The 27,895-nt window shown below is 40.3% G+C and overlaps 4 protein-coding genes across 8 annotated transcripts in view; 3 read left to right on the top strand and 1 right to left on the bottom strand.

The window, feature by feature from the left end:
• Positions 1 to 27,895, top strand: part of LOC143767357 (uncharacterized) — a 340,694-nt gene that overhangs the window by 188,402 nt on the left and 124,397 nt on the right. The window lies entirely within an intron of this gene.
• The window catches only part of LOC143767363 (uncharacterized), a 127,794-nt gene that overhangs the window by 64,322 nt on the left and 35,577 nt on the right, over positions 1 to 27,895 (top strand). The window lies entirely within an intron of this gene.
• On the bottom strand, positions 1,038 to 18,288 carry LOC143767352 (uncharacterized). Of its 4 annotated transcripts, none has more exons than XR_013213701.1 (13): positions 18,172 to 18,288; positions 6,604 to 6,866; positions 6,181 to 6,498; positions 5,726 to 6,010; positions 4,980 to 5,429; positions 4,587 to 4,791; positions 4,387 to 4,515; positions 3,648 to 3,778; positions 3,335 to 3,568; positions 3,130 to 3,249; positions 2,500 to 2,580; positions 1,624 to 2,417; positions 1,038 to 1,166 (listed from the first exon to the last, which is right to left on the bottom strand). XR_013213701.1 is itself a non-coding variant. In XM_077255609.1 (11 exons), coding segments are annotated over exons 1-11 (2,211 nt in total). In that variant the 5' UTR covers positions 6,861 to 6,870; the 3' UTR covers positions 1,927 to 2,416. The 4 variants fall into 4 exon arrangements, 1 of the variants encoding a protein (XP_077111724.1); XR_013213700.1 differs by lacking the exon at positions 18,172 to 18,288 and adding an exon at positions 9,176 to 9,511; XR_013213699.1 differs by lacking the exon at positions 18,172 to 18,288 and having other exon boundaries at positions 6,604 to 7,120.
• Positions 16,189 to 27,895, top strand: LOC143767035 (uncharacterized). Its single transcript, XM_077255055.1, has 6 exons — positions 16,189 to 16,285; positions 21,954 to 22,010; positions 26,210 to 26,536; positions 27,211 to 27,261; positions 27,369 to 27,507; positions 27,593 to 27,895. The coding sequence occupies exons 3-6, from the start codon at positions 26,250 to 26,252 to the stop codon at positions 27,893 to 27,895; spliced, it is 780 nt and encodes a 259-aa protein (XP_077111170.1). The 5' UTR covers positions 16,189 to 16,285; positions 21,954 to 22,010; positions 26,210 to 26,249.

The raw sequence follows: 27,895 nt of genomic DNA, 5'->3' as shown, positions 1-27,895 counted from the left end.
CCATTGAACAGCCCAGCTTGTTGCTATTCAGCAACAGAAGGTGTGACTCTTTTCTCTATCGTGTTCTGTGCCTCTCTGTGCCTCATTTTGCCTCTGTGCATCTGAAAATATTCAAAAGATGAGAGGCAGCTATTGCGCTCATGTTTGGCACAATCAGCCAGCTATCACTGTTGAAAATGACATACTGAGGATGAGAGCCGTCTATTGTACTCATTTTTTGCACAATTAGCCGTCTCTCCCTGAACAAAATGACATACTGAGGATGAGAGCCGACTATTGTACTCATTTTTTGCACAATTGGCTGACTCTCACTCATGAAAATGACAGAGGATGTCCCATTGAACAGCCCAGCTTGTTGCTATTCAGCAACAGAAGGTGTGAGTCTTCTCTCTATCGTGTTCTGTGCCTCAATGTGCCTCCCTGTGCCTGTGTGCCCGTCCCAGCCTATATGTGCTTTTTAATGACTATCGGTGCCTTTCTCTGCCTCTCTATCATTCTCTGCCTTCATGTGCCTCTCTGCGCCTCACTGTGCCTCATTGCGCCGCTCTGTGCCTCCCTGTGCCTCTCTTGCTCACTGTCTCGGCAATGCAAATTGAGAGACTGGTGATGTCCTATTGAACAGCCCAGCTTGTTGCTATTCAGCAACAGAAGATGTGTGTCTTTTCTCTATCGTGTTCTGTGCCTCTGTCTCACTGTGCCTCATTTTGCCTCTGTGCATCTGAAAATATTCAAAAGATGAGAGCCAGCTTTCACTGTATAACATGACTGTAGAAAATGACACTGGATTTGAAGTTGAGGTCAGCGGCAGATTTTGGGATTCTAAAACCCCACAACTACCTAGCAGGAGGTACCAGGCAAAAAAAAAAATCTTGGCAGCAATATTGTGCAGATTGCCACCTACACAGACTTTATTTGTCCCCTTTTTACCTTTTTTTGGCCTTTAATCTGTAATTTTCAAATCCTTCAGTTTCCCTGAATAAGACATTCCATTAACATTACACCCAACTACTACACTATAAAGAGGCACAAAGCATGTCAAACATTTATAACATTTTATTTATTTATTTTAAGAAATTAGGCGTAGGCCAAAAAAAATAACATGTCAAGCAAGAAAACTGTGATAAAGGAGCTTGGCATAGGTGACATATTTCTTGCCAGCATTCGACCTGTGGAGAGAAAAAAAAAAAATATTAAACAGTGTAGTATACTTTATAAGATGCATTTACAGCTTGACTGTTCTATATGACATTTCAGTCCTATTACTTGTCTCAATTTGTGCTGTTGAGCCAGTGGGGCCTGAGAGAACTTGTGTGGCTCTCCACAAGTCTGTACAACGCTGTGGCTTTAAGAGGCAGTGTGGCTATGCAAGGGGCTGAAAGAGGCCGCGTGCGGAGGGGGCTTAAGGAGACTGTGGCCCTCCATGGGGCTGCGGGAGCCTGTGACAGGCTGTGTGGTTGTTAGCCTGACAAATCATTCTATGAAAACACTTGCGTATTTTTCAATGATCCTGTTGCTTAACTTTGTTTCCTGACCATTCACTTTAATTGTCATTAAGCATCCTGCAGCAACAGAATCCTTAAAATATACTGAAGTGTTAAACACTGTAGCTTTGTGGTTACTTACAGTTTCATGTTGTCTGCTGCAGCTCGAGCTTCCAGGGCTTTCCTGATTTGCCTCAATAGCAAGACGTGCTTCTGACCTTTGACAAACAGAAAGGTGTGCATGAGAGAGGCTTAGGGAGTCATGGAAAGGTATAAGTGAGAGCATGCCAGAGAGCGATGCACTGGGGACAGAGCAAGAGGGACAGAAAGGTGCACTGGGGAGAGAGAGAGCACACGAGAGATTGGTGCACTGACTGGACAAGAGGTCATTTCTACAGACAGTGCTACATGTCAGGACCCTGGACTCCTGGGGGTCCTACTTACCGTTAGTGGTGGTAATATTTTCTGCATACCTAGGCCCGATTTCCAGGGACTACAGTGCTCTGACTGGCAGAAAAACTTTGCTGGCTATCTGCCCTTTAAATTATGATTTTATTCTAGTGATACTGACAAAGCATTCGAATAAACAGCTCAGAAACCTGACGGTAGTAAATGGTTATGCCATTTAATCTACATTTGTCAGATTAGTCTCATCATAGCCGTTGACCTCCACTTTATCTTTATTACTAAAATAAAACGATATTACCACTAATACAAACAGTATGTTTATAACAACAACAAAAAAAAAAAATCTTCTCCCATTTCTTCGAGGGCCCCGTTCACCTGGAATTGAACACCACCTAGAATAGAGGGAAAAAAACAAATACAACATTAATTCAAAACCGTTAACAAGACCAGGACTTAAGTCGTCGGAATGCCTCAATTATAGGTGGGGAACATTTTCTTGAGAGCTGATCACTGCCGTCTTCTTAATATCTTTAAACGAAAGAAGAATACATATATTAAAACAATTGTTTATTGTTCAAGGATAATGTCAATGAGCATATTCACCAATTACCAGGGGCGTTTCCTTTTCCTTAACTGCATCCCTGTCATCATGGACTCTGTTCTGGCCCTAGGTTCGATTGGTGCTCTCCGCCTGATAAAAATAACAATACATTTTCTGGGCACTTTGAGTGGTATAAGTTGATTAGACTGAACAGTTTGAGCTGTTGCTCTTCAGGGTAAAAAGTCATCAACCCCAAATTCATAGGGTTTGTTGATGAAATTTAGGGCTACAAGGACTACTTTGTGACTTTTGAATCAGACTTACAGAACTGGAGTTACGGGAACCTACTGATACCCGAACATAGGCAGTTTCCAAACTCCTGTTTATTTAGTCTTTTGGACTCATTCAGTGGTCCTCCAGAGCCACCCACACAGACAGACATACATTAGGACTTATCGTCACCTATCTGTTTCCCATCTAATCTCACAACCTCCTCTCTTCCTCAAAATACTCAGTGACTGGCAACTCTTGAGTGACAGCCACTGAGTGCCCTGTGATGTGCCATGTTTACACGGCCTGACAGTCAACCAAATGTGCTCATTTGAGCAATAACTCAGTTTGGCCATGTACAGCTACCCTTATTCTGTAGAGCCCTTCTATATAACTTGTAATTTTAGCGTTGATTTAAACGATACTCACTTTTGAGTCCTTTGAGTCCTAATATTTGAACTTGAGTCACTGGGGCCATCTCTTTCACCCTGTGCATTGCCGTCTTCCTGGACCCTTTGCTCCTCTTCTCTGTTGCTCCCTTCTGCTTCTCTTTAGGGGAGATAGAAAACAGAATATTAAAATTTGTCAATAGTTTGTTGAAATAGGAGAGCAAAACTGCTTTGCAATAAATTACCTTGAGCTGCTGGGTAGGGGTTCATTTTCTGGTGCTCTCCCTGCTGCTGAGACCAGTGTGTGTGCTTCACAAAGGTCCCCTAGAGTTCTCTCTCTGTAATTCCTCTCTGCTGTCATGTTTGAATGACTGAGGTATTTAGAAAAAAGATATCTCTCTTTTTCTGTTAAGTTAGACACGGTCCATGTCTGACAGGTTTTTCTGGCCACCTGACTGGAGATGTTTTTAATTTTATACCTAGATAGGAATAAATTTGATCATAAATACATGGCACAAGATTTAAAATGTTAAAAAGTAAAAGAAATCTAAGACTTACTTTTTCTGGTAGCGGCCAATGTCATTGGATACATTATAAATCCGTCTTCCTGAAGTCGATAGAAAGAATGTATCTGGACTGTCTTGTGTGGCCAGAACCGGTCTCACTTTTGTAAAGTAGGCATCAAACCACTAAACAAAGAAAAAAGTACATCACTTGATAAAGTTTGAGTTGTGCTCTTCAATCTTAAAGCAAGAAAATTTAAAAACAATTACTTGCTGGAGTCAATCATAGCACCCTCATGAGAAAGGGACCTGCCTGACCTGGCAGGGAACCTAGACTAAAAGGGTGGCATCTCTCCTCCGCCTCAGTTAAATTTCAGAGCATGTGAGGGACTACACAATCTAAATATATTAAAAAGTCACCTCACACCAACAATATGTCATAATATAAACTATACCCACCATTCATTAAGAGTGCAGAACATCTGTGATAAGGGACAGAATATCAATTACTATTGATAATGCATTTTGGAGGCTCCTGCAATATGCATTATTGTTAAGAAAATGCACTATCCTTCACACAGGTGCTGCAATGTAGCATCCAGGATACTGCAGGGAAATAAAGAAAGACTCCCCACACACCTGGAGAAGACTTTAACACCAACCTGTCCTGTGAAACTTGGATAAAGGAGGCTCCACTGAAAGGGACTGAATATTGCTAATCCTACGGGCTGAAGTCATGACAACAAACAGATCCCTCTAATGTGGGTGCTGTCGTAGCGACAGGAAAATCTTACCATTTCTTCTTCTTCAGTAATCACAAAACAGGCCACTTGTTGGGCAGCAGTCTTATGGGATTTAACTCCAACAATTATCCGCTGTTCATTTTGATAGCTGTGACGCATCCTCTCTGTCCACTCAGACACCTGTGAGTCAAGATATGGGAAAGTTAAATAGACATGTTTTAAATACCAATAATGAGTAGGTTGTTACTTACGGTCATATTTCTGACAACTCCTGGTCTTTGCAAGTGGTTTAGTACGAGTAAGGCCTCAAGATAATAAAGTATCTCTAACTGATAATCTGTATTCTGGGATCCTCTTTTGACCTTCTTGATGGCTTTCAAGAAAACTGGCTTTGCGACGTTCAGAATCTCCCGGCATTGCTGTGGTGTTTTGTCAGATTTTTGCAACTCCAGGTACCTAAGAGAAAGATTAGTAAATGTGATTGTTAAGTAAAGCATGCATGGAAAAACCTGGTAGGGGCCGAGAGATACATTACTATATATATATATATATATATATATATATATATATATATATATATATATATATATATATAGTAATGTATTTGTGCATACCTCTGTAAGGATAAATATTAGATGACATACCTTTTGCCGACAACCTCTTTTGCAACCCCCTTGGAAAATGTCTTCTGGATGTCCGCAGTCACATTTTTGAAATATTTCATTTGCTTGTAGAGTCTTTTATTTTGCTGAATTAAACTTGTCGCAAAGAGTAGATAATGCACAAATCTCCGGACATGTTTTAGGTAGTTTGTCACCGTTTGGTTGCACAGGCCAATGTCTTGCAGCTTTTTGAAAAATAGACGGGCTTTTTCTATTCTGTTTGCAAAATTGAGGCTCACACGGCGCTTGTTCATAAAATATAAAAACCTTGCAACATCTTCCACATTTTGTTTATATCTCTCCAGCCTGCAATGGTTCTTCAAGTAATCAGAAAATCCTTTCATTATTGGATCAGACAAAGGATGGCGATTATAAAAACCTGCTTCCTTCATCTTGATCCTCTTGTCAATGGTCCATTTCTGGCTTTGAATTCTACAAATTTTTGGGGAAAGAACAGATCAGACTAGAGACAAATTGTAACTTTGAGAAAAAAAAAAAATATGTATTTACATTATAAATAAAGTGGCGTACCACCAATAGCAGCAGATCATGTGGACGCTATGGGGCTTGTGAGTCATGGGGGCCCTGTGTCACCATATTTACTGGGCCCACACCAAGGGCCGGCGGCAGAAACTGGGCAAATGTCAGGGCCCTCGACAGCTAGGGGGTCTCATTCACCGTTGTCAGGGGTGGTAAGAGTGAGTGAGAGAGACAAAAAAAAAACTGACCTCAGACCGTCATCTTCATCTGTTTCGCTGGGATTCTCCCTACTTTCTCTGGTCTCTGGTTGTTGATCGGCTTCGTCATTGTCCTCTTCACCACTTTCAGAGTTAGAATCATCTTCATTTGCTTCAGAGTGGTCATCACTGGACTCTGAAGTTGTAGAGTGGTCATCACTGGACTCTGAAGTTGTAGAGTCTTCTTGAATTTGTGCACCTTGCAGCTGCAGATTTGGCATCGCTGAGTGTGCCGATATGGCAGTGGATGTAGATGGCTCCTCATCTTCATCAGTACTGTAAATTATAAAAAAAAAAATTCTTAGAAAGAAATACAAGTTGAAACTTGAGTAGGCCAGCGGTGTTCACGTTATATAAAAGGTGACCTAAAAGCCAGGTTGTGCTGAGGTATATGCAATATTCGAGCAAGGGGTTGAAGTAAATTAATTGCATGAATTTACACTGACCTGTTGCCATCATGATCATCCATGCTGTGAAGCTCTTCTTCCATGATAGGTGGATCCTCCTCCACAACTGGCAGCTCTTCCTCCACAACTGGCGGCTCTTCCTCCACAACTGGCGGCTCTTCCTCCACAACTGGCGGCTCTTCCTCCACAACTGGCGGCTCTTCCTCCACAACTGGCGGCTCTTCCTCCACAACTGGCGGCTCTTCCTCCACAACTGGCGGCTCTTCCTCCACAACTGGCGGCTCTTCCTCCACAACTGGCGGCTCTTCCTCCACTGGTAAAGCACTGGAAGTAGATGCCCCCTCATCTTGAAACATCCTGTAAATGAAGAATCCATGTGATTATTGTGCATAGTTCTAAACTATAAAGCCCACACAAGCATGAGTGTCAGTATTCACAGCATAAGATGTTAATGGGGCATACCTGGCCATAGGTGGTTTATCGGGAATGGTAAACCCTCTGTCCTCGAGGAAAGTGATAAAATCATCCTTTGTTTTGATTTCTAAAATCTTTTCATAAGGGATGTATGTTCCCTTGGTTGCAATTTTTATCAATGTCATCTTGGACTCTTCCAATGCTGCATTCCTCTCTTCTTTTGTACCATATCTAAGGCATTGTCGTGTAAGATGCTGTGCCAGTTGATGAAAAGTTTTGTGACATATTGGACATGTCTTTGGCATCCTGAACTGGCTGTAACAAGAAAAAAAAAAAAAAACAAAACATAAGAGCAGAAACAATATCCCTGAGAATTTAGCCTGTCCACCCATTAACATACCATTAATCCCATCCCACCCAGCATTTGTTTTTGGTTTAAGCCAGACAATTGGATATTTTGTGTTATGTTTCCAAGATGACAATTGGCTAACTGAGTTTAATGCTTAATGTTCAATTGTCCTGCTAAAAAAAATGGATAAAAACATATGTGGTTCTAGAACAAGCGAGTGCACATATGGTTTAGCGCAACAGTTATGCAGATTGACAAAATTTTGGCAAACACACTTGCAGTTTTGACCACACAGATGCTTATACAGTTTTGCACAAGACCTGCCCTCATTTTTGGTAAAAAACAGACAAACGTACATGGTTTTTGAACAAGTAGTTGCACATATGGTATAGTGCATGTCTGAGCGTTTTTATAGCATAATTCACAAATTGTAGCAAAATGACGCTAATAACACATACCTTATACAACATACATGCCCATAGAAGTTAACCCCTTTCTGCCAGCTGATGGAATAGTATGTCAGCTGTCAGATCCCCTGCTTTAAAGGTGGGCTCCGGCGGTGAGCCCACCTTTAAGCCGCGACATATCAGCTGTTTTGTACAGCTGACATGTGCACGCAATGAGCGCGAGCGGAATCGCGATCTGCCCGCACCCATTAACTAGTTAAATGTCGCCGTCAAGCGCTGACAGCGGCATTTAACTAGCGCTCCTGGCCGGAAGTGCTCGCACCGCTGACCCCCGTCACATGATCGGGGGTCAGCAGTGCATTGCCATAACAACCAGAGGTCTCCTTGAGACCTCTATGGCTGTTGATGGCCGATTGCTTTGAGCGCCACCCTGTGGTCGGCACTCAAAGTACACCTGGATTTCTGCTACATAGAGGTGATCTTTACTTCACCTCTATGTAGCAGAGCCGATCGAGTTGTGCATGCTTCTATTGAAGCATGCCAAAAATTAAAAAAAAAAAAAAAAAAGTGTTAAAAATATAAAAAAAAATAAAAGTTTAAATCACCCCCCCCCCCTTTCGCCCCAATCAAAATAAAACAATTAAAAAAAAAAAAAAAAAAAAAAATCAAGCCTACACATATTTGGTATTGCCGTGTTCAGAATCGCCCGATCTATCAATAAAAACAAAGGATTAACCTGACCGCTAAGTGGCGTAGCGAGAAAAAAAAATCAAAACGCCAAAATTATTATTTTTTGGTCACCGTGACATTGCATTACAATGCAATAACGGGCGATCAAAAGAACGTATCTACACCAAAATGGTATCATTAAAAATGCCAGCTTGGCACACAAAAAAATAAGCCCTCACCTGACCCCAGATCACGAAAATTGGAGACGCTATGTGTATTGGAAAATCGCACAATTTTTTTTTTTTTTGAAACTTTGGATTTTTTTTTACACCACTTAGATAAAAAATAACCTAGACATATTAGGTGTCTATAAACTCGTAATGACCTGTAGAATCATAATAGCAGGCTAGTTTTAGCATTTGGTGAACCTAGCAAAAAGCCAAACAAAAAACAAGTGTGAGATTGGTGAAATTGCACAAAAAGTGCACACTTGGAATTTTTTTCCCGTTTTCTGTTACACGGCATGGTAAAACCAATGGTATCGTTCAAAAGTACATCTTGTCCCGCAAAAAATAAGCCCTCACATGGCCATATTGATGGAAAAATAAAAAAAGTTATGGTTCTGGGAAGGAGGGGAGCGAAAAACGAAAACAGCACCGGGAGTGAAGGGGTAAAACAAAACTGATTTTTTGCAACAAATATGCAGATTAAAAAAATACCATGGAAAAACCACTTGTGGTTTTGACCACACAAATGCTTACAGTTTTGCACAGGAACAGCATTCATTTTTCAGGCAAAATGCAACAAAAACAGTTTGAATGAGCAAGTGCATATACAGTTTAGAGCATTTTCACTGCAGAAAAAAGATACAGAAAGACTACACCAAAAACGTACACTTTCTGCAACTGAGCCTGAATTGCAAGCCCTAACATGATAAAATACACTTTCACAGAGCAATCCTGCCCCATCCCCCACCACATTGTTACAAGAAGCTAACAATATTGCAGACGTCACAGAGAAAACATCAGATAATGCTGCAGTGCAATCTGGCACACTATCCAAGTATAAACTATGATAACCTCTCCTACAAATCCCCCCCATGGTCTGAGTACAGCCAAATAAGAGTCCTCCTAGAAACAACAACATACTTCTGCAGATGCACATTATTCTCCCACTCACTGCCCCCCAGGTCCACTTGCCTCTCTTTAGATGCCATAGTAGTAATCAGTGTAGACTTCAGCTTCTCCTGTGTGGAACAAATAATGGCTGTACTCCTGAGCACCGATTTCAAAAAGTGAGCCCTGTTTCAGTTCAAAAAAGAGCTCCTCCTCTTAAAATGCTGCACTTGCAAGTGATTGGTTCAATTGAATCTAAATATTGAGTCTGCTGTGATTGGCTAATGCAACTTAGTAGGTGTGGCTTTTTCTATGAGGGCTGGCTCATGGTTCCAAAAATGAGCGCAATAGTCGGCTCTCACCCAGGGTGTATCACATTCAACTGTGAGACCTGGCTATTAAAAAGAATTCAGAGGGTGATAGCTGGCAATTGGAATGGATATTTTGCATATAGAGCTGGCTGTCAGAGATAGATATATATATATATATATATATATATATATATATATATATATATATATATATCTATGTTTTAGAATCACAGGTTACAGGCAAAAAATGTCTTATTCTGGGAAACTGAAGGATTTTAAAATTACAGATTATAGGCCAAAAAAGGGAAACGGGACAAATAAAGTCTTTGTGTAGGTGGCAATCTGCACCATATTGCTGCCAAGATTTTTTTGCCTGGTACCTCCTGCTGGGTAGTTGTGGGGTTTTAGAATCCCGAAATCTGCCGCTGACCTCAAAATTTCAAATCCAGTATGTCATTTTCTACAGTCTGTGTTTGCCTGTGCATTCAAACACATGCATACTTGCAAACGCATGCCTAGTTTAGAAGGAGGCCTATGGATGCTTTTTCCCCTAATAAGACATTGCATTTTTTGGCCTGTAACCTGTGATTCTCAAATTCTTCTATATATAATATAATTTTATATATATACATATAATTTTTTTTTTTTTTTTAAAGTGATGGCCGTCTCATGGGTTGAATTGCCACACAAACATTTGTTTTTCAAATGCTTCCTCAGTGTATATAAGGTAGCTTACAGTATTCCAAAAATCACTCTATTCAGGTTCTTGAAGGAGCAACTTATATCTTACCATTGATGGAAAATGGCATCTTCTGCAAAGCCAGGCCTTCTTCTCTGTAAGAGATGTCTTAAGTTTTACAGAAACCTCCGCATTCATCTTAGCCATGTTTGCATGAAAACCATGAAGGCAGAGATCAACAAAGAGGTGAAGACTGCAAAAAGGAACATGCAGAGGGTGGCCCAATCCCTGTCTGTTGTTCCTTATAACAGTCTAAATTTCCAGAACAGCCAATTTACCAATGCCCAGGACTTCTTCAAACTTTTTGGAAAGTCGTGGTTGCATTGTGACAGGAAAACCTTCTGAAAGGTATGTATATGTTTCTTCACAATATTTCAGGGTTTTCTTGCATTTAACTATAACCTATCCTAATTTTACACATGTAATTTAATTTTTAGCTATATAGTTATTTTTATGCAATATATATATCTTAGTTTAGTGCCATCAAAATGTCTGACAGACATGTCAACACAATGCCAAAAAGTCTACCCCTACTATTATATTGATAAGTAAGGTTCACACTTTAGACTTTTAGTATATACCTGCGTGTCATCTCCCCTGTATATAGTATAGACCTGTGTGTCATCTCCCCTGTATATAGTATAGACCTGTGTGTCATCTCCCCTGTATATAGTATACACCTGTATGCCATCTCCTCCTGTATATAGTATATACCTGTGTGTCATCTCCTCCTCTATACAGTATATACCTGTGTGTCATCTCCTCCTGTATACAGTATATACCTTTGTGTCACCTCTATGGGCAACACAAGCAGTGTCACCTGTTGAGGTGAAGAACATGCACACTGTATTATACATAGATAATATATAATATAATATATTATAAAATATAATAATAATGTAATATATACTCATAAATCAGATGTTTCAAAGCCCTCTTTTGCAATTGAGCCAAAACTAAGATTGTTGCCACTATAGTGGCCCTACAGGCACCACCATAGTGGTAAAGGGCCTTGGCCCTTTATACAAAGTTCTATATGTTCTTAATCTCATTTATAGATGAATTAATGCATATTTTGTTTTTCTATTTTAGCCCATCCACGGAGGAGCCTATTGTTCTCCCTACTGTTGTTGAAAAAGCTAGGTAAGAACTATGTAACAAATTTCTAAAAACATTTGTAACCGCTTTAATATGAGTAAAGGAAGCTTCTGGTGCCAATCACCACCTTAATATTTCCTTGTTTTTTCCAGTTCAAGTGCCAATATGCCCCTGCGGAAAAAAATCACTGTGGTTGGGTTTCACAAAAAGCATGATTTAAAATCCACTATTTTACGGAGTTTTAAAAAATATTTGAAGGGGAAATGTTCAGCATCGACCATAAAGCCAATGGTAAATGTGATTTTATCAGTCTGCATGTATTTGATGAATCCTTACAGATGTGAACCCAATTGTATGATCATTTGTTTAATTTTAGATACAAATCGTTTCCCGCTTTCTCTACTTTATAAACTCTGAAGAGATCTCTGTGGACTTTTTAAAAAACTTGAGGGCTACCAGAGAATATTTTCTTTCCCTGGAAAGACTGAAGACCAGTGAAGAAACCATTAAAAAGCATTTCAGTCACCTGCGGAAATTTATAAGTTTCCTACTCTCAGAGGACTACCCCAGTGACCTCGACGACGAAGCTAAAAATGCAGTTGGTCCCTTTATGGAGACCCTAAAGGTCATAGAGAATAAATTGAACCAGAAGCTTGCTAAAGGCAGGAAGAGGGGGTAAGTAGCTCAAGTTTATACTGCACCTGCAATTTGAATTTCTACTGTCATGGGGATGGAAAATGCCATAAAAAATCATCATGGGAAAGGAGGATTATCAGAAAGTCTATATTTCATTACTTGTACCGCCATCCAAGGCTGGGACAAAGTAATGTTTAGCTCATCTTGCCAATCCACAATTCCCGTGCAATCCAATAAAAACATCCAAACGAATGTACCTGTAACATACCTACTTTTATCACCCATAGATTGGAATCTGCGCCTCTCACCATGGCTGATTGTCGCAAAATTTTGACAGTGGCCAAGCCTCACATCTGATATCTTTACACGAGCACAATTGTGCATTAAGCTGATTGATAAGGAGAAGGCTTTGGCATGTTATTATCTTCAGGCTGTTCTCGTCTATAAATATTTGCGTAACCCATCTGAGATCAAAAATCTAATGGTAGGTTTAATATATAATTAACCAACTTAGCATATTGGTGACAGATGCAGCTTCGCCATATCTTATGTATTTTCTATGTTCCTCATCTTATAGGTAAAAGAATGGATTGAGAGGGAGAAATTTGCATGTTGATGGACAGCTGGTGACAGTAGTAAAGTCAATAAAAAGTATTGTTATACTGCAGGATGAGGATGAGCAGGTAAATGTTAAAAACATGAACATACAGCACAGCATTATATGAATTAAGGTTTTGCTATTGGCAATCATATTTTTTACACATTTCCCTTTGACAGAATTTCTGCACATACTTTGAAAAGATTAGGCCAACTATTCAGCCAGAGGATGTAAAAAATGCGCTTGAATTCTTTGTGTCCTGCAAGGGGAAAAGAATCTTGAATCCTGGCAAAGACATGGAGCGCTTCCAGAAGAAGTTAGTAGTGGTAAATGCTTGGCAGAAAAAACAAGGAGGGCCTCATTTATTACTAACAAATGTTTTATCCGCAGGTATGGGCTGCCCATAATAACATGGACGAGGTCAATAAACATATATAAAAAGTGGGCTGAAGAAAATCTTTCCCAAGTGGAAAGAGACCAGGCCAATGCATATTTGCAGCTTGACACCAAACCAGACACTGTGGATACATCTCTATTGGCGGCCGGGATGTTATTAGTAGCCACACTAAAGGGAGACGATGAAGCAGGAACCTCCGAGTAAGAGACCTAACTTTATCTCCACAGGCATTCCCAAAATCCATCTTTTCATTGCATGAGACTTAAGTAATTATGCCTTTTAGCATAAATGATTCCTACTAAATATAATAATAATGTAATATATGCTCATAAATCAGATGTTTCAAATCCCTCTTTTGCAATTGAGCCAAAACTAAGATTGTTGCCACTATAGTGGCCCTACAGGCACCACCATAGTGGTAAAGGGCCTTGGCCCTTTATACAAAGTTCTATATGTTCTTAAAATATGCATTAATTCATCTATAAATGAGATTGTTTTTCTTTTTTAGCCCATCCACGGAGGAGCCTATTGTTCTCCCTACTGTTGTTGAAAAAGCTAGGTAAGAACTATGTAACAAATTTCTAAAAACATTTGTAACCGCTTTAATATGAGTAAAGGAAGCTTCTGGTGTCAATAATCACCTTAATATTTTCTTGTTTTTTCCAGTTCAAGTGCCAATATGCCCCCGCGGAAAAAAATCCACTATTTTACTGAGTTTTAAAAAAATTTCGATGGGGAAACGTTCAGCATCGACCATAAAGCCAATGGTAAGTGTGATTTTATCAGTTTGCATGTATTTGATGAATTCTTACAGATGTGAACCCAATTGTATGATCATTTGTTTAATTTTAGATAAAAATAGTTTCCCGCTTTCTCTACTTTCTAAACTCTGAAGAGATCTCTGTGGACTTTTTAAAAAACTTGAGGGCTACCAGAGAATATTTTCTTTCCCTGTAAAGACTGAAGACCAGTGAAGAAACCATTAAAAAGCATATTGGTCACCTGCGGACTTTTATAAGTTTCCTACTCTCAGAGGACTACCCCAGTGGCCTTGACAAAACTGAAGGATGCAGTTGGCCCCTTTAAGGAGACGCTACAGGCCATAGAAAAACTAAACCTGAAGCTTGCTAAAGGCAGGAAAAGGGGGTAATTAGCTCAACTTTATATGTCACCTACAATTAGGATTTCTACTGTCATGGGGATGGAAAATGCCATAACATCATGGGAAAGGGAAGGTGGATTGTCAGAAAGTCTAGATTACATTACTTGTACCACCATCCAAGGCTGGAACAAAGTAATGTTTAGCTCATCATGCAAATCCACAATTCCCATGCAATCAAATTACATCTAAACTAGAAGCTTGCTAAAGGCAGGAAGAGGGGATAAGTAGATCAAGTTTATACATCACCTGCAATTAGAATTTCTACTGTCATGGGGATGGAAAATGCCATATCATCATGGGAAAGGAAAGGTGGATTGTCAGAAAGTCTAGATTACATTACTTGTACTACCATCCAATGCTGGAACAAAGTAATGTTTAGCTCATCATGCAAATCCACAATTCCCATTCAATCAAATCACAACAGAAGGAAGTGAGACTGAAAAATTACAGTCAACTGCGTGAGAATGAATGTTTTTTTTTATTCTTTTTTTAAATATTGGTGAAAAGGTTTGGTGTTTTGGTACCAGGGAGGCTCCATGCAATTGTCACTTAGACAGGCCTTCAACATTTGGACAAAAGAGCAATCATTCCAAGAAAAAATACAATGTCAAACCTGTCCTTAAATATATAATTGATGATCACACCCCATCAATCCTATTTGTGGCTAATTGCGATATCAAACCAGGGGAACAAATTTTCTATGTTTTATGGAGTGAAACAGAATGAATTTGGAAAAGGATCAAGTGCCTCATGGCTGAACACATAACTTTATAATATTTAGAAAAGCATTATAGTTTGCGTGGGTTTCCTCAAGGTACTCCGGTGTCCTTGCACAACCCAGAGACATACTGATTGGGTCCAGAATACAGATTCCCTATGTGCACAGTGTTTTGTGTTTATGGAAAGCACTGGAGTTAAAAGCGCTTTTCATTGTGTGAGACTCAAGTAATTATCTTACAGCATGTATCATTCCTTCAAAATTCTAGGTTAAGCAGGCTACCAGATAACAAAACTTTTATCAGTTTTTCATATCTTAACGGTCTTTTTTTAACTTCACAGATCTACATTGCCCAAGAGGAAGAGGATCAGGGTTGAAGAAGACAGTGAGGGACAAAAATGAGGAAGAGACAGAAGGCGCTGGGTAGGAAACCAAAAACATACTGTATGATGCCCCCACAATACCATCCACACACTCTATGATGACCCAACTGTACCCCACCTTCACCTACCCTGGCAATGAATAGTAGCCCCAACACCGTATAATCCACAAATGTGACCTCCCCGTGCAGCCCAGCATGCAGTACAAGGGGCCTATATATAGTATAATGGCCCCTACCATCCCTGCACATAGTATAATGACCCCCACACAGATCTCCGCACGGTCTGTTGAACCCCACACAAACTTCACATTGTATATTTGCTTGCTCACAATATAGTGACCCTCAAATAGGCCTCCATAAGGAATAAAGGCTCCGTCATAGCCATGCACATAATATAATGCCCTCCACAAAGCCATCCAAATATTATAATGGCCCTACATAGTCCTCTATTTGGTATACCCCACCCCCAAAATCTTGGTTAAGTCGTCTAGTAAGGAACACCAGTTTCAGTATCTCATAATTTATAATCTCTCTTTTTAACTTTGCAGAAGTTCAATGGGCACTGCAAGAGAAGGTGGCAATCGAGGGCATTCTGAGGCGGAACAAATAGACAAGGAAAAAAACAGTCCAACAGACTGACAATACTGAAAAACTGTTCTATTTCAGCAAACTAATTGAAAAGTACCCTGTAGGAGTGGACAACTATCCGCCATCCCTGTCCACCTGCAGTCAGTACACAGAGAATTTTGCAAAGTACTGTCAGGATAAATGGAGGCGGGAACAGTACAATTTACGGGTTTCAAATGCAATCGGTAAGTTTTTTAATGGATTGCTCTCTAATTTTCATTTTAATTCTGTCTAGCAGAAGATGTATTCTTTGGGATGTGCTGCCTTAACATTTTATGTTTGCTGAATATTTTACAGTATTGTTTTTTCTTGTAGATTTTTTCAGGCATTTCCCCAAAGAAAAAGACCTAAAGAACTATTTGAAAAAACAGCATTGGACAACCAATCTACCTGTCCTACAAGATGTCCAACGTGGATGGATGCCAAAACCAAAAAGAGGGGATCCAGAGCACGTTATCAAGCTTCAAGAAATGATTAGGTCACAAAACTGGAGAGGCCTCATCACAAATGATCAAATGAAAGGTGAAGGACTCCACACGACTCGTGGATTTACTAAAGGTACCTGCACACTAAACGACGCTGCAGCGATTCAGACAACGATGCCGATCGCTGCAGCGTCGCTGTTTGGTCGCTGGAGAGCTGTCAGAGACCTCTCCAGCGACCAACGATGCCGGTAACCAGGGTAAACATTGGGTTATTAAGCGCAGGGCTGCGCTTAGTAACCCAATTGTTTACCCTGGTTACCAGCGTAAAAGTAAAAAAACAAAAACAAACACTACATACTTACCTTCCGCTGTCTGTCCCCTGCTGTGCTTCTCTGCAGTGTGAGCGCTGGCCGGAAAGCACAGCGGTGACGTCACCGCTCTGCTTTCCGGCCGCTGGGCTTACACAGGGCAGAGAAGCAGAGTGCCGAGGGACAGACAGCGGAAGGTAAGTATGAAGTGTTTGTTTTTTTTTACTTTTACGCTGGTAACCAGGGTAAACATCGGGTTACTAAGCACGGCCCTGCACTTAGTAACCCGATGTTTACCCTGGTTACCAGTGAAGACATCGCTGAATCGGCGTCACACGCCGATTCAGCGATGTCTACGGGAGGTCCAGCGACGAAATAAAGTTCTGGCCTTCTAGCTCCGACCAACGACATCACAGCAGGATCCTGATCGCTGCTGCCTGTCAAACTGAACAATATCGCTAGCCAGGACGCTGCAACGTCACAGATCGCTAGCGATATCGTTCATTGTGAAGGTACCTTAAGGGTGACATCATTTGTGACTATCATGGGGCGCTTATAGCAGGAAATGAGGCTGAAATATTACAATCAACCGTGCATGAAAATGAATGCTATATGTTTTTTTTTAATATTGGAAAAGAGGTGTGGTGTTTTGATTCCAGGGAGGCTCCATGCAAATGCCACCCAGACATGCCATCAACATTTGGACGAAAGATCAATCATTCACAAAAAAATTACAATGTGAAACCTGTCGTTAAATACATACTTGATGATCAAACCCCATCAATCCTATTTACGGCTATTTGTGATCTCAAACCAGGGGTAGAACTTTTGTTTGATTATGGAGTGAAACAGAATCAATTTGGAGAAGCTTCAAATATCTCATGGCTGAACACATGACTATCATTTAAAAAAAGTATTTTACTTTATATGTTTCCCCTTGTTTGCGTAGCTTTCCTCAAGGTAATTTGGTTTCCTTCCACACCCCAAAGACATGCTGATAGGGAATCTGGATTGTGGACATTGTTTTGGGTTTATGGAAAGCACTGTGAAGTTAATTACACTTTATAACTGAATAAGTTATTGTTGCTATTGTTATTGTCAAAAGTAATATAAATATTTTCCTTTTACAATTTCCTTACTGGTGTTATGTTTAAATTAGTTGGGCCCACACTTCTAAAAAAAAAAAAAATATATTCAGGGGAGGAGAGCCAGCTATTTCGCTCATATTTGGCACCATTAGCCAGCTCAGTTTTGAAAATGACACACCCAGGGTGAGAGCCAACTATTGCACTCATTTTTGGCACCATTAGCCAGCTCTCCCTGTTGAAAAATGACATCCTGAGTGTCACGCTGTAACTATTCTGGTGTGACCTGGCAGGTCAGTCACAAAACAACAAAACACACAAGGGTACACTTTAACAACGGTGGGCCCTGTCGGTAGGGAACGGGGAATGGTCACCTCCTGCACTCACCTGAGGCTGCGCCCTGATCTTGCTACCGTCCCTATACGGGTTCTTTCAACCCGTCGCCGACCAGGATACCTTGTCCCTCACTTGCCCTGCTCTAATCCCTATGTAGGGAACTGGCAGGTGAGAGCACTGGTCCCACCGCTGCACTAATACAACACTGGGAAAGTTACAAACAACAAAGGGACAAAGAGACAATAACACCACACTTAGCTTTCTATGCTGCAATGCACCACACAGCAGAGTAAGGCACCAGGAATGAGTATTCAGCTGTAGAACAAGAGCACTCAACAAGCTCCTATTCCAGCAAGGTTGGTATCCAAAAGACCTGTATAACCAACAGTCAGCTGAAGCAACAGGTGACCTTTTAAAGGAAGGTGGGAGTGGTCACCACCCACATCAGCAGAATAAGCTGCAATGCAATTACACCAGCGGCCACTGGGGAAAAACTGCATTAACCCCCAATGACCTGAAAGGAAAAAAGGTTTTAGGCTAGGTTCCCATTGCGTTAATGGGAACGCGCTAACGGACAGCGTTGCATGGCGAAAGTAACGCCGTGCAGTGTGTCCGTTAGCGCGCCCATTCGCGGCAATGGGAACGCGCTTCAGTAGCGTGTGCCATGTTCGGCACGCGCCAGCGATGCGCCGGTGTTTTCTGGCGCGCCGCGGACGCTGCTTGCAGCGTCCGAGGCGCGCCCGCGGTGCGTTCCCCGCTCTCGCAGATTGGGGATCTGTGAGAGCGGGGACGTTAACGTGACCCCGAACCGCGGCCCCATAAAAAACATTGCGTTAGCGCAATCCGCTAGCACTAAACGGATTGCACTAACGCAATGTGACCCTAGCCTTAATATGAAGGAAATAAGAGCTGCCACAGATCCAAACATAGATCATGACACTGAGGATAAGAGCCGGCTATTGCGCTCATTTTTGGCAACATTAGGCTACTTTCACACTAGCGTCGTGCACTGTACGTCGCTATGCGTCGTTTTGTAGAAAAAATGCATCCTGCAAAAGTGCTTGCAGGATGTGTTTTTTCTTCATAGACTTGCATTAGCGATGCAGTGTGACGCATTGACACAAGTCGCAACCATCGTGCGACGGTTGCGTCGTGTTGCGTCAGACCGTACTCCTGGTTTTAGCTGACAAATACTGGGGTAAAAAAACTCACCAAATACTGAATTTGTGCATGTTGCTTTAGGGTATGTGTCCACGTTCAGTTTTGCTTCAGACTTTGGTCAGGATTTTATGCAGGTAAAATCCTGACCAAAACTGCACCTGAGGTCACTGGCAGGTCACCTGCGGTGTTCCTGCGTGTTTTGCTCATTGTAGCAACATGCTGCGTTTTGAAAAAACGCAACGCATGTGCGTTATCGCGGCAAAAACGCATGCGTTTTTTAACGCATAGTGGAGTCGAGATTTCATGAAATCCCCTCCACTATGCTGTAACATCTGGACGCTGCGTTTTTGATGCTGCGGAACAACGCAGCGTCAAAAACGCAGCGTTTCCTGAACGTGGACACATACCCTAATGCTGGTGTCACACAGAGTTTGAAAATTCCCAGAGTCTCATGGCAGTATATGGCGCTGTTCACACTACAGATTCTGACACTCCACACTGTGGTTTCTATAATGATTCTGAGTAGCTTAGGTGTTGACCAGCTGAGTTCTCCTTAGTGATCAGGATAGCAGGAGTTAATATCTGTATGACTCCTAATTACCTCTAGGTTCACCTGTTCTGGGAAACCTATAGCCCAGCCATTCTAAAATGGAGGAATCTGAATTTCCATGCTGTCTATAGCTTTCTTTTTTCTTCAAGACTGGCCCATATGCTGTGGTTATCTGTTTGCTGGTGAGTTATTGGTTTGTTGTGCTTACATAATCATCTTGTTTGATTTTCCTCCTGTGCATGTATTATCTTATGTCTCTATTTGAATTGCTGTGTCTTTGTTTCCCTATTGTTGTTTTTGTGTGGGGTTTACCACTCCTATCCTGGTCCCCCTGGATGGGATAGAGGGGGCATTAGACCAGGGCTGGCCAGGAGCAGACAGATTTAACTTATGCTGCCATGCAATACTGAATAAAAGTAATGTTTATCTCTTATCAGATCATTCAAATCCCCCATTCCCATGCCATCCAAATAATGCTAAAATGAGGTCATGTTCAAATGTGCAAAAGTTCCATCATCTGGCTCTGGCTCTGGCTCTATCATGAAATCAATAGAATAGAATCCCCTAGAGAAAATAAAATGATCCGATGAATGCTAAATGCATCTCATAGGCTAATATACAAAAATATTATATCATCTTGGCTAAACAGCATGCTGATATAACACTTTATATTGTTATATACCAAACACTGAATTGCAGTAATTTTATTGCTAGATTATCTGTCGGTGCACGACTACAGGCTTACGTATGCATTTGTTTCAGCCTTTATATATTCATGTATGTCATATTTGAGGCTTTATAGCACATGCTTGTAGCCCACATTTATATACCTATCTTGGTACTGCCATCATCTTGGCTAAACAGCATGCTGATATAACACTTTATATTGTTATATACCAAACACTGAATTGCAGTAATTTTATTGCTAGATTATCTGTCAGTGCACGACTACAGGTTTACGTATGCATTTGTTTCGGCCTTTATACATTCATGTATGTCATATTGGACTGTTACATGTTTAGACAGGATACATCTTGTGTGTGTGTGTGTATATATATATATATATATATATATCTATCATTTTATCCATGCAATGTTGTTTTTTCATGATATTTGTGCTTATGGGTGGTGACTTATAAATCCATTTAAAAAGGTCTGAATACAGAACCATATGTTTGTCATGTTCTTTGAGGTGTAATTAAACATTTTTTGATATTTTCACATATTTTATGGGTGTGCATACCAATATTGGTTGAGTCTTTTTTTCTTTTGTAGCGTTTTTTGGGTAAGTTCACACAGGACTTTTTTGCTGCGTATTTTTGCTGTGTTTTTTTTAATGCTAATTTTCAGCTGCTTGCTCATCCTCCTATACCAAGACATGGCTAACACCTCACTACCAGAAACTCCCTCACAGTAGATCACAATCAGGACACCTCACAATAGCTCACTGTCACTATGGACACCTTACTAACAACACCCCTAAGCTCTTGGCTGTGAGATCACTTCCTGCTGGTCATGATTTTCTGCACCAAAAACGCAGCAAATAATGCTACATGCGTTTTTGCAGCGTTTTTCCATCACCCATTCAAGTCAATGGGTGAAAAAACGCAGCAAAAACGCTGAAAGAAGTGAAAGAAGTGACCTGCTCTATGTCCAAAAAATGCAGCAAAGCAGAAAATACTGATCAAACAAAAAACCAATGTGTGTGCATGAGATTTCTGAAATCTCATAGGCTTTGCTGGTACTGTAAAAAGCAGCTGAAAATTAGCATAAAAATGCAGCAAAAATACACAGCAAAAAAGTTCTGTGTGAACTTACTCTAAAACTGTATTTTAGATAATCAATAGTCTAGATCCAGTGAACTAATTTTACCTGTAACTTTTAGCTGTGTGTATATCTATATCTATTATTCATTCTCCATTCTCCATCTAAGCGCTTGAGCTCCCATGGAAGTGAGGGAATCAAAAAAAAAAAAAAAAAAGTCTCACATTTACATACCTTGGTCGTGATGGAAATTATTTACTTATTGCAGTTATAATTTATATTTTTTTTGGATATTGCTCTGGCTTCATTGTGCCAATGTGACACTTGCACATTTAGAAGTTGAGCTTGAAATATCCTTTTTGATACAATTCTATTCCTAAATCAGATGTTTCAAAGCCCTCCTTTGCAACTGGGCCAAAGCTAAGATGGTTGCCAGTATAATGACCCTAAAAGCACCACCATAGTGGTAAAGGGCCTTGACCAACCATACAAGTAGTCTCTAAAGTTTCATATGTTATTAATCTCATTTATAGAAGAATTAATGACTTTTTTTTTTTTTAGGCCAACTACTGAAGAAGAGGAGCCTATTGGTCTACCTCCTTTGGTTTAAAAAGCTGGGTAAGAACCATGTACCAGATTTCTAAAAATATTTGTAACCACTTTACTATCAGTAAAGGAAGCTTCTGGTGTCAATAATCACCCTAATATTTTCTTGCCTCTTCCAGTTCAAGTGCGGATATGCCCCTGAGGGAAAAAAAATGACTCGTAAGCCGCTTCTGCAGTCACCCCTGGTGCTGGAGAATGCCATTCACTGCCCACACCAATAGTACACATAGTGCTGGAGAATGCCGTCCAATGCCCATATAAGTGGCACACGTAGTGCTGGAGAATGCCATCCAGTGCCTACACCAATAGTACACAAGGTGCTGGAGAATGCCGTCTGCTGCTCATATAAATAGCACACATAGTGCTGGAGAATGCCATCCAGTGCCTACACCAATAGTACACATGGTGCTGGAGAATGCCATCCAGTGCCCACACCAATAGTACACATGGTGCACAAGAGTTATGTGGTTATAGAACCCCCAAAATCTGTCCCACACTGAAAATGTGCTTTAAAATCTGTTGTCCCAATCAGACATTAGGATTCCTGTTGTAGCCATCAATCTGCAGGATTGAACAGTTAAAAAGAAAAAAAGAGAGACAAACTCTGCAGGGGATTTACATAGATATCTATCAGCTATAGCTTCTTTTTCATTACTTTAGCTCTGCAGCCATTTGGTAAACACCATTGTCTGTAAGTGTTGCAATGAGTCACCTCTAGCTGGCTAGATCCAAAACTTATGGAACCAGAAACACATGGGCTACTTGCACACTGAACAAGTCTGTAGGAACCTGTTCACACCACCAGAAAACATGAAGACACAAAAAAGCACAGTGAGGTCAAAAATACTCTGTTGTGAAAAAAAATCACAGTAATAAGCAAGTGCTAGTCAAAAGATGTAAAGAAAACAGGGTATTTAGTTGATACTTTTTTTGCAAAAAAAGGTATACTAAGCTGCTCCACCAAATCGCCAAGATATACCCTTATAGAGCAGTCCTAACTAATGTATGCAATACCTGTATAAGCAGGGTTCAGAGAGAAAAAAAAACAACAGAGTATTTTTGACCTCACTGTGCTTTTTTGTGTCTTCAAGTTTTTTGGTGTTGTGAACAGGTTCCTACAGACTTGTTCAGTGTGCAAGTGGCCCATGTGTTTCTGGTTCCATAATTGTTCTCTTGTTTCTACAAGACTGGGGAGTCCACCACTCCTCGGTGGGTCACTTGCATTTAAGCTGTTCCATCCTGCATGTCCACAAGTATATTTTTTTTCTCTCTGAACCCTGCTTATACAGGTATTATACAGATAATCAGGTTTTAAATACATCAGATAGGGATTGCATACATTAGTTAGGACTGCTCTATAAGGGTATATCTTGGCGATTTGGTGGAGCAGCTTAGTATACATTTTTTTGCAAAAAAACGTATCAACTAAATACCCTGTTTTCTTTACATCTTTTGACTAGCACTTGCTTATTACTGTGATTTTTTTCACAAGAGTATTTTTGACCTCACTGTGCTTTTTTGTGTCTTCTAGATCCAAAACTTGCAGACTCTGTAATCTCAGGATAAATTACCATACATGTCTACTCAAATGCTTAGCTAAGGGAACTAACTTTACATGTAACTTTAAGCTCTATATGTCTGTAATAGAATATATAAGTACTCATTTTTTGCACAATTAGCCGAGTCTCACTGATGAAAATGACATGCTGAGGATGAGAGCCGACTATTGTACTTATTTTTTTGCACAATTAGCCGTGTCTCACTGATGAAAATGAAATACTGATGATGAGAGCCGTCTATTGTATTCATTTTTTGCACAATTAGCCGAGTCTCACTGATGAAAATGAGATACTGAGGATGAGAGCCGACTATTGTACTCATTTTTTGCACAATTGGCTGACTCTCACTGATGAAAATGACATGCTGAGGATGAGAGCCGCCTATTGTACTTATTTTTTTGCACAATTAGCCGAGTCTCACTGATGAAAATGACATACTGAGGATGAGAGCCGTCTATTGTACTCATTTTTTTGCACAATTAGCCGAGTCTCACTGATGAAAATTAGATACTGAGGATGAGAGCCGTCTATTGTACTCATTTTTTTGCACAATTAGCCGAGTCTCACTGATGAAAATGACATACTGAGGATGAGAGCCGTCTATTGTACTCATTTTTTTGCACAATTAGCCGAGTCTCACTGATGAAAATTAGATACTGAGGATGAGAGCCGTCTATTGTACTCATTTTTTTGCACAATTAGCCGAGTCTCACTGATGAAAATGAAATACTGATGATGAGAGCCGACTATGGTACTCATTTTTTGCACAATTGGCTGACTCTCACTGATGAAAATGACATGCTGAGGATGAGAGCCGTCTATTGTATTCATTTTTTGCACAATTAGCCGAGTCTCACTGATGAAAATGACATACTGAGGATGAGAGCCGACTATTGTACTCATTTGTTGCACATATAAATAGCACACACAGTGCTGGAGAATGCCATCCACTGCCCACACCAAAAAGAACACATAGTGCTGTAGAATGCCATCCAATGCCCATAGAAATAGTACACATGGTGCTGGAGAATGCCATCCACTGCCCATATAAATAGCACACATAGTGCTGGAGAATGCCATCCAGTGCCCACACCAACAGTACACATAGTGCTGGAGAATGCCATCCAGTGCCCACACCAACAGTACACATAGTGCTGGAGAATGCCGTCCAATGCCCACACCAATGGTACACAGGGCTGGAGAATGCCGTCCAATGCCCATATAAGTGGCACACGTAGTGCTGGAGAATGCCATCCAGTGCCCACACCAAAAAGAACACATAGTGCTGGAGAATGCCATCCAGTGCCCACACCAACGGTACACAGGGCTGGAGAATGCCGTCCAATGCCCATATAAGTGGCACACGTAGTGCTGGAGAATGCCATCCAGTGCCCACACCAATGGTACACAAGGTGCTGGAGAATGCTGTCTGCTGCTCATATAAATAGCACACATAGTGCTGGAGAATGCCATCCAGTGCCCACACCAATAGTACACATGGTGCTGGAGAATGCCATCCAGTGCCCACACCAATAGTACACATAGTGCTGGAGAATGCCGTCCAATGCCCATATAAGTGGCACACGTAGTGCTGGAGAATGCCATTCAGTGCCCACACCAATATAGAACCCCCAAAATCTGTCCCACACTGAAAATGTGCTTTAAAATCTGCTGTCCCAATCAGACATTAGGATTCCTGTTGTAGCCATCAATCTGCAGGATTGAACAGTTAAAAAAAAAAAAGAGAGACAAACTCTGCAGAGGATTTACATAGATATCTATCAGCTATAGCTTCTTTTTCATAACTTTAGCTCTGCAGCCATTTGGTAAACACCATTGTCTGTAAGTGTTACAATGAGTCACCTCTAGCTGGCTAGATCCAAAACTTGCAGACTCTGTAATCTCAGGATAAATTACCATACATGTCTACTCTTAATTGCTTAGCTAAGGGAACTAACTTTGCATGTAACTTTAAGCTCTATATGTCTGTAATAGAATATATAATATAATAGAGAGACAGACCTAGCTTCTAAGTGTCATTGTATATAGAGCTGGCTGTCAGGTAAAAAAAGATATATATATATGTTTTAGAATCACAGGTTACAGGCAAAAAATGTCTTATTCTGGGAAACTGAAGGATTTTAAAATTACAGATTAAAGGCCAAAAAAGGGAAACGGGGGACAAAAAAAGTCTTTGTGTAGGTGGCAATCTGCACCATATTGCTGCCAAGATTTTTTTGCCTGGTACCTCCTGCTGGGTAGTTGTGGGGTTTTAGAATCCCGAAATCTGCCGCTGACCTCAAAATTTCGAATCCAGTATGTCATTTTCTACAGTCTGTGTTTGCCTGTGCATTCAAACACATGCATACTTGCAAACGCATGCCTAGTTTAGAAGGAGGCCTATGGATGCTTTTTCCCCTAATAAGACATTGCATTTTTTGGCCTGTAACCTGTGATTCTCAAATTCTTCTATATATAATATAATATTATATATATATATATATATATATATATATATATATATAATTTTTTATTTTTTTTTAAAGTGATGGCCGTCTCATGGATTGAATTGCCACACAAACATTTGTTTTTCAAATGCTTCCTCAGTGTATATAAGGTAGCTTACAGTATTCCAAAAATCACTCTATTCAGGTTCTTGAAGGAACAACTTATATCTTACCATTGATGGAAAATGGCATCTTCTGCAAAGCCAGGCCTTCTTCTCTGTAAGAGATGTCTTAAGTTTTACAGAAACCTCCGCATTCATCTTAGCCATGTTTGCATGAAAACCATGAAGGCAGAGATCAACAAAGAGGTGAAGACTGCAAAAAGGAACATGCAGAGGGTGGCCCAATCCCTGTCTGTTGTTCCTTATAACAGTCTAAATTTCCAGAACAGCCAATTTACCAATGCCCAGGACTTCTTCACAAACTTTTTGGAAAGTCGTGGTTGCATTGTGACAGGAAAACCTTCTGAAAGGTATGTATATGTTTCTTCACAATATTTCAGGGTTTTCTTGCATTTAACTATAACCTATCCTAATTTTACACATGTAATTTAATTTTTAGCTATATAGTTATTTGTATGCAATATATATATATCTTAGTTTAGTGCCATCAAAATGTCTGACAGACATGTCAACACAATGCCAAAAAGTCTACCCCTACTATTATATTGATAAGTAAGGTTCACACTTTAGACTTTTAGTATATACCTGTGTGTCATCTCCCCTGTATATAGTATAGACCTGTATGCCATCTCCTCCTGTATATAGTATATACCTGTGTGTCATCTCCCCTGTATATAGTATATACCTGTGTGTCATCTCCTCCTGTATACAGTATATACCTTTGTGTCACCTCTATGGGCAACACAAGCAGTGTCACCTGTTGAGGTGAAGAACATGCACACTGTATTATACATAGATAATATATAATATATTATAAAATATAATAATAATGTAATATATACTCATAAATCAGATGTTTCAAAGCCCTCTTTTGCAATTGAGCCAAAACTAAGATTGTTGCCACTATAGTGGCCGTACAGGCACCACCGTAGTGGTAAAGGGCCTTGGCCCTTTATACAAAGTTCTATATGTTCTTAATCTCATTTATAGATGAATTAATGCATATTTTGTTTTTCTATTTTAGCCCATCCACGGAGGAGCCTATTGTTCTCCCTACTGTTGTTGAAAAAGCTAGGTAAGAACTATGTAACAAATTTCTAAAAACATTTGTAACCGCTTTAATATGAGTAAAGGAAGCTTCTGGTGCCAATAATCACCTTAATATTTTCTTGTTTTTTCCAGTTCAAGTGCCAATATGCCCCTGCGGAAAAAAATCACTGTGGTTGGGTTTCACAAAAAGCATGATTTAAAATCCACTATTTTACTGAGTTTTAAAAAATATTTGAAGGGGAAATGTTCAGCATCGACCATAAAGCCAATGGTAAATGTGATTTTATCAGTCTGCATGTATTTGATGAATCCTTACAGATGTGAACCCAATTGTATGATCATTTGTTTAATTTTAGATACAAATCGTTTCCCGCTTTCTCTACTTTATAAACTCTGAAGAGATCTCTGTGGACTTTTTAAAAAACTTGAGGGCTACCAGAGAATATTTTCTTTCCCTGGAAAGACTGAAGACCAGTGAAGAAACCATTAAAAAGCATTTCAGTCACCTGCGGAAATTTATAAGTTTCCTACTCTCAGAGGACTACCCCAGTGACCTCGACGACGAAGCTAAAAATGCAGTTGGTCCCTTTATGGAGACCCTAAAGGTCATAGAGAATAAATTGAACCAGAAGCTTGTTAAAGGCAGGAAGAGGGGGTAA

This window comes from Ranitomeya variabilis, chromosome 4 (assembly GCF_051348905.1).
Source record: "Ranitomeya variabilis isolate aRanVar5 chromosome 4, aRanVar5.hap1, whole genome shotgun sequence".
In the NCBI taxonomy this organism is placed as follows: domain Eukaryota; kingdom Metazoa; phylum Chordata; class Amphibia; order Anura; family Dendrobatidae; genus Ranitomeya; species Ranitomeya variabilis.
Note: the sequence above shows the minus strand (reverse complement) of the source record. Positions and strands in the feature narration are given on the sequence as shown.

Coding starts and splice junctions, on each gene's coding strand:
- LOC143767352 (XM_077255609.1), bottom strand. CDS start 6,860: ATGCCAAAGACATGTCCAATATGTCACAAAACTTTTCATCAACTGGCA. Junction 6,499..6,603: donor GATAAACCACCTATGGCCAG/GTATGCCCCATT, acceptor CTTCATTTACAG/GATGTTTCAAGATGAGGGGG. Junction 3,250..3,334: donor CCCCTACCCAGCAGCTCAAG/GTAATTTATTGC, acceptor TCTCCCCTAAAG/AGAAGCAGAAGGGAGCAACA.
- LOC143767035 (XM_077255055.1), top strand. CDS start 26,250: ATGGCATCTTCTGCAAAGCCAGGCCTTCTTCTCTGTAAGAGATGTCTT. Junction 26,537..27,210: donor ACAGGAAAACCTTCTGAAAG/GTATGTATATGT, acceptor TTTCTATTTTAG/CCCATCCACGGAGGAGCCTA. Junction 27,262..27,368: donor ACTGTTGTTGAAAAAGCTAG/GTAAGAACTATG, acceptor TGTTTTTTCCAG/TTCAAGTGCCAATATGCCCC.